The following is a 13,967-nucleotide window of genomic DNA, read 5'->3' on the forward strand; positions in this document are numbered from 1 at the left end:
AAGGGGGGGGACTGGTTATAGGGACAGGCCCAGCATTGAAGGGAAGTGTTAATGTGTGTTAATACACTAAAAGCCAGAGGGCTGTTGTGGAGGATGGATTGTCACCGCTAAATTACTGCGTGTGACAGCTCCAGGCCCAGGGTGGGGAGCTGTCAGCCTGGGCAGCCATGACAGGGGGCCGGAGCAGATTACTGGCTGGGCTCCGGCAGGCTGGCAGACTCACAGCAGGACGACAAGGGCTGGGAGGGCCAGGGCTCCGTCAATCACACTGGAGGAGGGGACAACCTCAGGTTAACTAACTCCTCGGACTTCTCCTCTCTCCACAGTGATCAATGAGCGAGACGAAGCTTTGAGACGAAGCTTTGAGGCTTCCCAAAAAAAAAGAAGCCTGTCCTGCTCTTTAACGATGATTACTGAATTCGAATCACCACGAGCGTGTGTTCTCCTTCATATCCTGTCGTCATCCGTTCAGACCCTAAGAAGCGTTGCGTTTTGTCGACGGTGACTTTTGACTTTGGACAACTTTTTCATTCTGTCGAAAGACAGCCGCAGGGTTGAGGTCAGAGAGTGAAGCCACAAGAGAAAGGGAGGGGGGGGGCGTCTCGTACCAAACGAAACAATAAGACAATAACAGTGTGCTGCCCTCCGAGTGGTGACCTGGCCCTGGGTGACTGACAGATCTAAGGAGCAGGTAGTGCAGTGGAGCAGGCTGACAGGGAGTCATCCCAGCGCTCCAAAACCACCAGCTCAGGAGGGGGGGGGGGGGGGGGGGCGCAGGACCGCAGAAACACAATCCATTTCCTCCATTATCAATCTGCCGGCCATTCTCCTTCCCGACACGGGGAATTATTCTATAGGACTGGTCCCCGCGTCACGGCAAGACTGATGGCTAATCAATACTAAGCGGCCTCCGTTCTCCGTGACTGTGTGGTGAGCGAGCAGAAACAGCTGGGCACGTCGGGACCTGACCACATCGGAAAGCCTGGCTGATCGATGAGCAAATACACATGTGCAGTCACACCATAGGAAGGTACACAAAGACGCTGTGGATGGTACGTTACACAAACATGACGCAAACACGCTGCGGATGGGGGCAAGGACAGTGGCAGTGTGATGTAATGATCACAACTACAGACGTCATGTTTCCATCGGCAATGCGAAAGTGTCATGAAGAATCCACGCGTTAAAATGTCTCTGGAATGGGATGTCATGTACACACGTGGCGGTTTCAATCGGGATGATCTATTATCGTGGTTGCATGGTGGTCACGTTGTGTTTCCGGTGTGGTTATTATGCTGCGGTCATGTTGGGGTTGTGTTGCAGTGTAGCAGTTGGTGGCCGGGAGCAGGTGTCAGATCCACTCAGGATGTCAACCTGTCCTGTAGTGGGAACCTGTCTCTTCCCTCACTCCCTGCCCCTGAGCGCTGACTCAGATCCCTCCTCACTGTGGACTATTGATCGCCGGGAGTCAGTGGGGAATTTGGGTGGATCACGAGTCTGGCCTGAGTAAAACCAATTGAATAAAGCAATAAGATGTTTAAATAAGTAATGTTCTGGGTGGAAGGTTGCAGGAAGGACACGGGGTGACACAGTCACCTTGGTGTGACCTGTCGATTCCATCCAGCGGAGCCCAGTTTGTAAATTTAACACACCACAAGTTAACACACTTAATTGCTAGTCGGATACATTTGGTGTGCCGAAAAAACGTCCTGAGAGATATAAAACAACCATTACTGAATAAGCCCTTGTGCAGAAATACTTGTAACATATTTGAGAAAGAAAAACAACTTAAACAACAGGAAAATTCAAATTCATTGTTTACATTGAACCCAATGCATGGGATGGACACCCAACTGTTACTTTCTCCAAGAAGATATCACATGGGACCATCGGCAAGCAGGGTGGCCTCAGATACATCTGCCCGGGACACATGCTGTGAAGCAGAAGCCACAAGCTCAGCATGACTGCCCTCACATTCAGTCCTGTCAGCACAGTTCACAACATACAAACTCTCCTGTACAAGACTCTTCTGGGTCCCAACCCAGAGGGCGTGATCATCCTCAAACCAAACACACCCAATCTAAGAGTACAGTCAGTCTGAAGGTCAGGGTGTGGTGGTCAGGGCGATGGAGTTCAGTGTGTGCGTGTGCGTGTGACAGGGGTGATCATCAAGACCAGTAGAAGGGTGGGGTGGCTGAGAGGAGGAGGGTGTGGAGAGGAGAGGACTGACATCCGTGACAGGAAGATTAATGACCCTACACACAAAGGTCTGGAGAAGTGCAGCCTTTGATAAGATACCCAGGACCCCCCTCCACAAGCTGGCCATGATCCATAACAATATTAACCACTGCACTATCCGCCCCACCGACCACTCAACGTGTCGTTTCATTGCACGCTACGTTCCCTGCTCTCCTTTCCTCCCTCCCTCCCTCCTTCTATCTCTCTATGCCTCCCTCTCCCATCTTATCTGATACTGTGGAGCAAAACAGACAACAGCAAACCACACTGTAAAGACCAGTTATCTATGGTAATGTAGAGGAACCTGGAGTGGAATATCCATGCATTTGTGTGACATAGAGCCAGAGAGAGTTGGAAAAAGAGAGAGAGAGAGAGAGAGAGAGAGAGAGAGAGAGAGAGAGAGAGAGAGGGTATATATGTTTATGTTTATGTGTGTGTGTGTGTGTGTGTGTGTTTGTGAGCATGTTGAATATCAGAGCAGGCCAGAGGTAAAGAGGCAAGTAGAAGCCCTCTTCAGGACTGTGATTTTTATGGAAATGAGAGATGATGAAGTCAACACTGTCACTATCACACTGTTCACATGGTTCCAGTGACGAAGGGCACCATGGCTAATTAATTTCAGCAGAGACTCTGAGAAGCAGTACAGATAAATGTAGAGTATCACTTGTGGTACTAGTAACGCATATTATATTATATGTTGTTGGACGACTCATATTAGTCATTATAATTCCAAGATGGGACTGGTTAGAGGTTGGTTAGATATGGGATCTGAAGACAACAGTGTAAAACTGAAGAGAATGTGATGCAGGTAGCAGTAGAGGAAGAGCTGAAGATCCGTGGGTGGAGGGCTCTTCTCTGGTCTGACGGCTAAGATGTGCCAGCTCACAGCTACAGGACAGAAGCACCACCATCATCTTTCTGTCTAGAGACACAGACGGGCTTGGTGTTGTATTACTGTGTGTGTGTGTGTGTGTGTGTGTGTGTGTACTACAGCCACAGCTGTGTGTGTTTAACCCCTGTGTCTCATCCTGTCACAGGTCTCCTCATTTAGGTGGTCACATGACAGGGGCCGTCGTCCTCCCAGCATCCTTGAGCCTCTGTGATGGGCGTCCAGCCAATGACTGATCGCCTCCTCATCCCCCCTCATCAGCACTTTCTCTCATCCCAACCGTCATTGGTGCTCCTCCACAATAAAAACCAATGTCATCACGTTCCACCATGAAGTTCACATCAAATGATAACCGTGGAAATCCTGTTACTGCCTTTGGTTCCCAGTCATTTCACGCTCTCTTTGTCATGTACCTTTTCAATTTCCTAGGCTGCGTTTCCGGCAGATAGTCGGCTAATCTCTTATTTCTCACGATATCAGCCTTCATTAAGAAAACAAGCTGGTTCAAAGGCTCATGGCATTGGGCTCTGCCATATTTATAATGGAGGTATATAATAGGGGTCCTGGGTGAGTGTGTGTGTGCCTGTGTTTTGTGTGTGTGTATTTCTAAATTTAGATAATTGATCAGGTAGGCTGGTAGGGATCACAGGATGCACCTCTTCCTTTAATTAAAGATGCCTCTGGCAGCTGCAAGCCCCGGCTAAACGAGGTTGTATATCACTCCTATTATCTGGACACCCACATCGATACGGGGACTTTGTTTCAGTACATCCCTTACTGCCCTTGGAACAGGAGGCTCTCTGAGGCTAAGAACACCACTCAGGTGCTGGGCAAAATCCAAAAAAGTAGGATATTTAATTTAGTGAGCGTACACTTAGCCAGAGGCAACACAGCCTGCCAATGTTTGACAGAAAAGTAGCTTCCCTCCTAAAACTTTAAACATCATGAACTGCGCAGTATTGATTATAGTGCATCTGCAGTGTGGTACTGTACTTCTTCAAGAAGGCATTGTCTGCCTCAGAACACTCTGAGGTAAAGAGGAAAACAAGACTCTACAACAGCGCGCCTCAAGAAGGTATACTGTTGTATTTTCTCGACAAGTTAAACAACATTATACTCTATGTTCACTGCATGCATCCAGTTTCTTTCTTCAAAATGGCATACCTTTAGGGGAATAAACACCCCACAAGTCTATAGTCCAATCTGTCCCCAAACAGGCGTTATCATTAGGTACTCAGCCCCTGAGTGCGACAGAGATTATGAGGAAGCAGGTGGGACAGCAACACAAACAGAGATAAGAGCAACTCATAAAACAACAACTTTTCATTTCCTAAAAACCCTGTGAGTTACAGGGCCTGGCTGAGTACTGCTATCAAAACCACAGCCAGGTTATTAACCCGATGAAAGGAAAGATGGAGAGATAGGAAGCTGGCACTGAATTCTGGTGGATCCTTGATGAACTACACTTCAAGATACTGTGATGTCTCTTATAAAAACACATCATATAGAATTGACAACATATTACAGTAATGCAGACAAGGTTTCCAAAACATACGAGAGAATGGCAACACATGTGTAAGTGGGATAGCTTGTGTGTGTTTTTGTGTGTATGTGAGCATGTGTGTGTGTGTGTGTGTGTGTGTGTGTGTGTGTGCGCTGGTGAGCATCTCTTTCACTAACAAAGAAATACCTGGTGCAGCCCAAGCCTCAAGCCTCTCACAAGCGCTAGCCCCACTGCTCCTCATTACACACACACACACACACACACACACACGAGTCACATCAATATTTCATCCTCATACACACACAAGCACACACACAAACACCTGACTCGTCCATATAGTACACTGTGATGAGAAATGTAGTTCTTGGCAGCCGTAGCAGCCTCTTCAGCTGAGAGTGAGGGGGAACCAACAGACAACAGGGTGTGAGTCTATGAATATACAGAGAAGATAATGGCACTCACTCAGCACAAACACCGAGCACCAGGAAGGTGCTCACAAACACATCTCCACACCAAGTACCAGCACTGCGGACAGACTGTCAAACCTCAACATAAAAAAACCTACACGTATACGTTAAAAGTTTTCCAAAACTTCAGAGTGTGCAGGAGAGGACATCAGGAAGGATTCCAGGAGTACACATCAGGGCTGATGAGACCAATGAAGAAAGGGAGGAGACCTAGCTGGCTGAGCACGGAGCAGTTGACCTACCAGACATTGAGGATGCCTCCCTCCCTCCATCTCTCCCTCCATCTCTCCCTCTGTCCCTCCCTCTGTCCCTCCCTCTGTCCCTCCCTCCATCTCTCCCTCCATCTCTCCCTCCCTCCATCTCTCCCTCTGTCCCTCCCTCTGTCCCTCCCTCCATCTCTCCCTCCATCTCTCCCTCCCTCCATCTCTCTCTCTCTCTGTCCCTCCCTCCATCTCTCCCTCCATCTCTCCCTCTGTCCCTCCCTCCATCTCTCTCTCCCTCCCTCCATCTCTCTCTCTGTCCCTCCCTCCATCTCTCCCTCCGTCCCTCCCTCCCTCCATCTCTACCTCCATCTCTCCCTCTGTCCCTCCCTCCCTCCATCTCTCCCTCCATCTCTCTCTCTCTGTCCCTCCCTCCATCTCTCCTTCCATCTCTCCCTCTGTCCCTCCCTCCGTCCCTCCCTCCATCTCTCCCTCCATCTCTCCCTCTGTCCCTCCCTCCGTCCCTCCCTCCATCTCTCCCTCCATCTCTCCCTCTGTCCCTCCCTCCGTCCCTCCCTCCATCTCTCCCTCCATCTCTCCCTCTGTCCCTCCCTCCCCCATTGATTGCCCCCGATGTCTGCCTCCCCAGTCTCCTGGCAGCCAGAGCCAACTTGATGGAGACAAAAGGTGGTTTGGCTATTAATTCAGGGCTCACCTCTCATCTCGCCCTCCTTTCACATGCAAAGCACTGGGCGGCATTGGTGGCCGGACGGGACGCTGACAATTACAGCCTCTCACAGCCCCCGCCCCCTTGCCCCCCCACCTGATTGACAAATAAAAGGACTGAAATAACCTCCGTTTTGAAAGGCTGGGCAGCATAATAGGGGGATCATCTCAGATATCTTGTCTTGAAAGAGGGACCAAAATGAGAGAAAATAAATCAGTGATTCAGTGCATTAAGAATCCCATCTAGGTCATCCACACCACAGCCTTTTGGTATTGGGAATGTCTTCAAAGCTCTAACTATATACGGTACTTCCCTGCTACACTGCAGGATGACCTAATATATTTGTTAAATCTGTTGTTAGTTATGTAGTAATATAACTGCACCAAGGCTCAACATTGCCTAATGCAGAATGGAGATGAGGGATGTATATTTCCTGGGCGAGATTAACTAGACACACGCACAAACACACACACAATAATACTAGTTATATTATACAAAATGACTTCATTGTACAAGAGTCCTTTGTCGTCCAAACACAAAGCGAAAATCAAGACAGCCGTCTGGCAGCCTGTGATTTCGGAGACAGACAGAGAGGTGCTGTTGTCCTCCAGCACGTCCACACATGGATTTCCAATCAGGGATGCTGTTCAGCCTGTCTGCTGGTCCTCACAGCTTCTCACTCAGACTGCTCTGTGCAGAAGCCCAATCAGCAGTGAAGGTGGAGGCCTGGAGAGAGCCCCAGCAGGAGAGGAATCGGAGCCACATGGACCCCTCCCTCAGGCAGATCCTTCCCATTGTTTATGCCTGAGACAAACATGGTAGCAGTACTGTGAGTGGACCTGGGCCATTAAAAGGAGTGACTAGACAAAGGTCCAGTTTCATTACCATGTCTGTGTGTGTGTGCGTGTGTTGCAGACACACACAACAGGTATAAATGCCAAGTGTGTGTGTGTCTGGGCTGCGGGGGAGACGCAGGCAGTGCTCTGGGAGCAGGGTCGTGTTCTTTAATGGAGAGAGGGGTGTGAGGAGAAATTCATTTGTGAGATGACAGTCTCCCTCTGCCCGCGAGATAGACGCAGGCTTGAGATGGGGAGGGGAGTGTGTTTGTGTGTGTGTGTGTGTGTGTAGGGGGGGGGGGCAGATGGAAGGTAGGAGTGGGGTTATTAGAGGTGTCTGTGTCATGTCTCCATGGAAATCAATAAACTATGCTTGTAAGGTTTCACACATACACAGACACACACATAAGATACAAACACACCTGGATATACAATATAGCCAGGTGAAGAAGGGGGAGGGAGGGAGGGAGGATGTGTCTGTTGTGTTGGTTCTTTATTAACATTTGAGAGGTCACAGAAACATGGGCTGGATCCCTTTAAAGTTTTAGTTTCACCAGGCCTCTTTCAACTGTCAATGTTCTCCCATTGGAAATGGTCATTAGATAAACAAAGCGATGGAAGAGCTTTGCTCTCAACTCCTGGTGATGAGTTGAAGTCTCCAGACAGATATGGATGTGAGTGGGTGGGAAAGTCAGCATTTCTGTCATGCCATCATGGAGTTTCAGCTGTTTCCGTCTCTTTTCCTTAATATCCCACTGATGAGTCACACACAATGCATCTAACTACATCAAGCACTTTTCAGCTCTAAATTGCCTTTTACATCTGTGTCTCATTAGCTTACAAAAAAAGTTGTATTTTCACCGGTAAGACTTTCATTCCTTTTAAGTTGTTCACGTAACTATTCTAGTCTCCCTGGTCCAAAGTGAGACTGACTGTTCAGGCTTCACAGCTGAGAGTGCGAGGCTGGTTAATGAATACAGTCAGTACAGACCACCTTCATATCTCGGTAAACTTACCATGACAACCTATCCAGAATAAAGATCAAGCATGGACGCCCATGCGATCCAGGTCTTAACCTCTCAATCTGGAGAGTCCGACAGGAGCGAGATTGCAAGCCGGGCACGTACTCACGGGGCAAACAAAACAAGCCAACAGCCCCAAGACATCATTCTCCCAACTGTCCCTGGAGGATTCCTCATCATTAAATGCTGGCCTCAGGGCGGATGTGACGTGATGAAGAAACAGTGGCCCGCCGCGACGCTGTAATTAAATGTCTGCTGGATGGAGAGAAAGTCAGGGAGGTGATAGCTACTGAGGCCCTCGCCCCAGGACACAGAGCTGGTGCACCACTTGAATCAACAATGTCATTGGTGGACAAAGTCGCCTCCAAGTGCAACCAGAGATGGAGGACAGATTGCCAAGGTGTGCTATCACAAAACCCACTCGGCGAAACAAGATGGATCCTTAAGTTATGGAAATACTGCAAGCACACGGGGGGCTGTTGCCAGGTTGGTGGTTCGAACCCCGATGCCTCCAGGCCATGTGTCAAAGTGTCCTTGAGCAAGACACTGAACCCCAAATTGCTCCCGATGGATAGGCCAGTGCCTCGCAAGCCAGCTCTGTCACCGTCAGTGTGTGTGTTTGTGTGTGTGTGTGCGTGTGCGTGTGCGTGTGCGTGTGTGTTTGTGTGTGTGTGTGTGTGTGCGTGTTTGTGTGTGTGTGTGTGTGTTTGTGTGTGTGTTTGTGTGTGTGTGTGTGCGTGAGTGAATGGGTGAATGAGAAGCAAAATGTAAAATGCTCTGGGTGTGCCGTGAGGTGCAGTTAAATGTGCTATATAAATGCAGTCCATTTACCATTTTACAACAACACAGGATTCCAACTGTACAGAAGGGTAGCATACTGGTTATGAAACAAAGGATGGTCTGGTAGAGCACTGAGTTGGAGGCCTATGCTAGTGTCTAACATAGCCAACCAATTAAGAGTTACAGGACTAATGAGATCCCCATGGCCAGGCTTGCTGATTGCTTTTTTTCCCCATGTTTGTTTCTGATTCACAGTCTGTATAACAATGCAGAAACCTTTCAGTAACCATGAGACTAAATACATGTACATGTTAAGTACGTAATCCATTAAAAGTAGACTCAAATAACAATCCCTTTGTTTGAAGCTAGGTGACTGTCCGCCATCGCTGGGATGCAGCCAGATTCACACGACACCGGGCTGCTCGCTCTCGCCTCACCCCAGTAATGAGTTTGGATCCCACATGAAAACATCCACACAAACAGTTCTTATTTACAGCACACACACCACAGAAACAGCTCTGTGAGAAAGACAGACTCATTTCAGCACTGTTCACACAGATTAAACCAAACAAGACAAACAGCCGAGTGCCTGGAATACAAAGCGATAAGGAAAATAAACTAAGAAGACAATAATACTGTAGGCCAACAGGGGCCACACTAACCAGAGAATAACTGAGAGGTTGTGGATTGCCTGACTGTAAGGCATCAGAATTTTCTGCAGGGCGTTGATTTCAATCACCCAGTCATTCCAGGAAAAACATCTCTTTATTTTCTTAGATTTTCAATTTCTAAATGAAATGGTTCTTGACAATGAAGTCAAGCAATGTTTTCAAATGTGCTTAGCAGAAATGTTCATCACTTCATGAGCCAACTTCAGTAGCCTTCCTGAGGCCCTTGAGGAGGGCTTAACGCAGTGACGAAATGAACATTTTTCACCGAAATACAATTACAAGTCAATTTGCAAAGTGCTGTATTGTGCAATCAGCAATCGCTCTTCTAGAAGTTGGCAAGAAGAGTAAAGAGACTTTGTTTTTATATTACTGTATGTGATTTCTTCTTCCTCATTGGTAAAAAGCTTTCCAGTGTCCCGTGCCAAGCTAGGCCCTGCTAGTCTGATGCAACTCGTCTGGGTAGAACGTAAGTACAGTAAACCCACTGACACAAGTGCGACATCATGGACATAAGTCAGAGTGCATTCTCTCTCTGTCCTTCATTTTCAATTACACTAGAGACATCAGCCCAGGTATGGATGGACCAGAATACACCACAGAAACGTGCTTGATCAATAGTCAAGCAATTTCAAGACTGAAGTAATTCATTTAGTGTCAAGTTGGTTAGCTTAGAAAGGCAATACAGGTGTGAATATTTGTTTATGTATGTCTGTGAGAAAGAACACAGGAGACAAAGAAATAGAGAGTGCTAGAGAGAGGCATCAGGGGAGAAGAAAAGATAAGGAGAGGAGGAGAGGAGAGAAGAGAAGGAGAGAAGATAAGGAGAGGAGAGGGGGAGGAGAGAAGAGAAGGAGAGGAGATAAGGAGAGGGGAGAAGGAGATAAGGAGAGGAGAGGTGGAGAGAAGAAGAGGACAGGGAGAGCACCCCAGAGTGTGCTCATATATTGGAGAGCAGATCCTTGATGTGGTGGAGCGCCAGCAGGGCAGGAGCAGCAGATCCATTCTCCTCGCTGCGCTCAGGCCTCCATCTTGGCAGTACCTGTTAGGAACCTCACCAGCCGTCTCGCACAATTGGCTCTGTAATTTAAAAAGGTCAGCGCGGCTCCAGTGTAATTCAATATTCTTATAGTGCTGTATTAACCACATATTTAATCACCCTGAAGGGGGATGTAGTCTGGCTGAATACTAGGAGAGGAGGACACGGTCGTAGGGGACAGCGGAGTTGAGGGCCCCTGCTAAACAGTCAGGGGTGGGGGTGGGGTGGGGGTGGGGTGGGGGTGGGGGTGGGGTGGCTTTCCCCCCGTTTTGTCCCTCAGTCAGGTCAGAAGAGCAGACCAGAACTGTTGCTTTGAGTCCGAGCTGCAGACCATGAGATGAGAAGGTAATGGTGGATTAAGCAGGTGCTGTCCTCCGCGAAAGAGATCCAATCACCAGGCTAGTTACAGCTGGCAGACATTAGCTTTATCATCTTCAAACAAGAGACGGGACGCTTCAGTATGAGCCAGGCGTGTTTAAACAGGAAGATAGTACTGGCTGCAAATCCCACACTGACAGAGAGAAATCGATGGGAAAAGCTCAACATACTTTCAGCAGTGGTTGAACATTCCCATTAAAAAGACTGATGGAGATGGCTCACCGGGTAGATTGTGTACCATATAGACTGAGGCCTTACTCTGGCTCGGGTTTGATTCCATGTCCGGGCCATTTAATGCATGTCTCTCTCTCTCTCTCTCTCTCTCTCTCTCTCTCTCTCTCTCTCTCTCTCTCTCTCTCTCTCTCTCTCTCTCTCTCTCTCTCTCTCTCTCTCTCTCTCTCTCTCTCTCTCTCTCTCTCTCTCTCTCTCTCTCTCTCTCTCTCTCTCTCTCTCTCTCTCTCTCTCTCTCTCTCTCTCTCTCTCTCTCTCTCTCTCCTCCCCCCCCCTGCCTTTCCTGTTTCTATCCAACTGTCTATCAATTAAAGCAAAAAAACTCCCAAAAATCTCTTCACCTTTACCTCTTTTTGAACCCTACAACCAGTCTCTGAAGATACGTTGTGATGATGAGATGACAACCTATCAGGTTCTAACAGTCCTCCTTGACTGTGTTAGGACAGTCGGGCAGCCATTTTGAAATGTAGTAATATGGTAACATTCATAGCAGGACACCTGTGTGTGTGTCTGTGTGTGAGTGTGCGTACGTGCTGCTCTTTCTGCATCTTTGTCTGTCACTCATCGTCAGGACTAACTCCTAAAGTGAGGTCTCTGACATTTGTCCTGTTGCTATCTTTAATCTCTGTCAGACTGAAGCAACAAATAGGCTGGTGACTGACTCATTATCTGCAAGCTTAAGAGGACAAACAAAAGAGCTCAGAGAAAGAAAATCGAAAACTGAAAATGTCTTTGGACAAACCAAGCCAGAGCTTATGGGACCAGGCTCTGTTTGCCTGCAGGTGAGGACATTAAAAGAGCCATCAGTCATAGCGGGGTGCTTAGAGACGAGATCAGAGTGACACCTCACTCCCACAGCCAATCACAGAAGGAGACGCATTTGATTGTCTAAAACAGAATAGAAACGTCTTTACAAAGGTGACACATTTGCTCCAAAGTCACACTGATGGCAGATAGTCTGGATATCTTTAAGCCTGTCCATCAAAGCAGAAACCTGGACTGATATTGCTGCTCTTTTTGGATAGGCATTTAAAAGCAAAGCAAATCCACTCTATAGTGACTACACTGTTGTCATAGTGGCAACATTGTAGCATTGATTGCAGTGTAGTACAGGGTATCAGAACTAGCAACAAAGTGTCATGTATGGAGGTAGGAAGCCTGATTCATTAAGTCCTGAGCACAGCCCAGATGAAGAGTCAAACTAGGAGCTCTACAATACACCCGACTGTGATCGAAATTACAGCAGCCTCCCTTAACACATACACACTCCGACACACGTGTGTGTGCGCACACACACACACACTAAACCAGGGTAGGGGGAGGCACAAAGGTGCAAGCTGACAAGTAAATTGCTTCCTAGACACAGGAAGAGGAGAAAGTCAAAGAAAAAGAAAATTGAGGGAAGAACACGTCGAAAGAAAGTAAATGAGAGGCGAGTCGATTCAATAGAAAAGAGAGAGGGAGGGATGAGAGAGGGGAAGTGTTAGCAGTGCCGTAGGGTTCTACCTGGTCCTGTCTTTGTCTGATTAGGGTTGGGGACAAACAGGGGGGGGGGGGGGGATCAAGATAGAGGAGAGTGGATGGTGAGAGTTGGAGTCCTTCTACACCACCATCCCTCCATCTCCACAGCATCAGAGCAGACTTAGCCATGGGAATGAAGACACAAGGAACGTGGGCATCACTACGTTATTCTCTTCCCTTGGGGTTCACTTTACTGCACCTCCCCTTCAGAGTGGCTAATGTTGGAAAGAGGTCAATTGTCTCTGAGAGATATGCCATCACAACTCGTAAGACTCATCTTCATGAAATCCCACAGAGACACTTCAACACACATCTATGGCATCAAAGATATCTGAATTGGACTATTCTGAGACTCAAAGATTCATTGTACCTCTTCAACCTTATTGTACAGCTATTCTTTATATTTCGCTTCAGATAATACAGTCTAGATTGTGTGCCAAAAGGTCAATGGCCCACTTTAGATGTCTGCCAAAGAACAAATTACCACCATTCTCTCTCAGGATACAACACAGTTTTTCCTCATCTGCATGTACACTCTTGCACTTTTGAAGTTCTTGCTGTTTAATTGTAACTTGTCTAACTACATGCTTTTATTGTGGGCTATCTCGGCTATCTCGTTGTTATGATCAGTGACCTATGCACTTTTGTATAACTCTCTCTTGGAAGTCGCTTTAGATAAAAGCATCTGCTAAATCCATAAATGTAAATGTTATGTTCCTGACTCTAGAAGAGATGTCAGTCAGACAGACAGACAGACAGACTCACAGACAGACAGACAGACAGACAGACAGACAGACAGACAGACAGACAGACAGACAGACAGACAGACAGACAGACAGACAGACAGAGATGTAGTGAGTGAAGGGGTGACCAAGTCTTACCTGGGAGCAGAGGTTCCTCTGGCAGCTGAGTCTGGGCCAGTCTCAGGAGGGTAACGATGAGGAGAGGCGTGGCACCTGACCATGTGACACGCATAGTGCTCATTGTCCTGGCATCCCTATAGACCAATCTGTGAAGGGGAGAAAGAGGGAGAACATGTGAGCTTAGTGGTATGGTTCGGCACTATGTTATTTGAATTCTTCATGAACTATCCAGACACAATAGAATTCCCTACTGACAGTCTGGTAGTGACAGGTAAAACTGAGGCACCAGACTGAAGGTGTGTACGAGACTGTGTATCCCAGGCCTCATCACCTGGGCCAGGGTGTGATCATAGTGACAGGGCCCATCTGTAGCGTGGATGAATCAAAGATTTTCCTGATCAGCCATCTGGGGAACAACCTGCTTCTGTCTGTTGGGCTCTTGTTTGCCACAGCTCTCTCTCTCTCTCTCTCTCTCTCTCTCTCTCTCTCTCTCTCTCTCTCTCTCTCTCTCTCTCTCTCTCTCTCTCTCTCTCTCTCTCTCTCTCTCTCTCTCTCTCTCTCTCTCTCTCTCTCTCTCTCTCTCTCTCTCTCTCTCTCTCTCTCT

The 13,967-nt window shown here is 47.8% G+C and overlaps 1 protein-coding gene across 1 annotated transcript in view; it reads right to left on the bottom strand.

Moving 5' to 3' along the window:
• The window catches only part of robo1 (roundabout, axon guidance receptor, homolog 1 (Drosophila)), a 232,843-nt gene that overhangs the window by 157,899 nt on the left and 60,977 nt on the right, over positions 1-13,967 (bottom strand). Inside the window, 1 exon segment of the mRNA XM_084674770.1 lies at positions 13,382-13,509. Within this exon segment, the coding sequence (XP_084530896.1) occupies positions 13,382-13,509 (128 nt within the window).

The sequence above is a fragment of the Hypomesus nipponensis genome, chromosome 15 (assembly GCF_054491055.1).
Source record: "Hypomesus nipponensis isolate SF chromosome 15, ASM5449105v1, whole genome shotgun sequence".
Lineage (NCBI taxonomy): Eukaryota > Metazoa > Chordata > Actinopteri > Osmeriformes > Osmeridae > Hypomesus > Hypomesus nipponensis.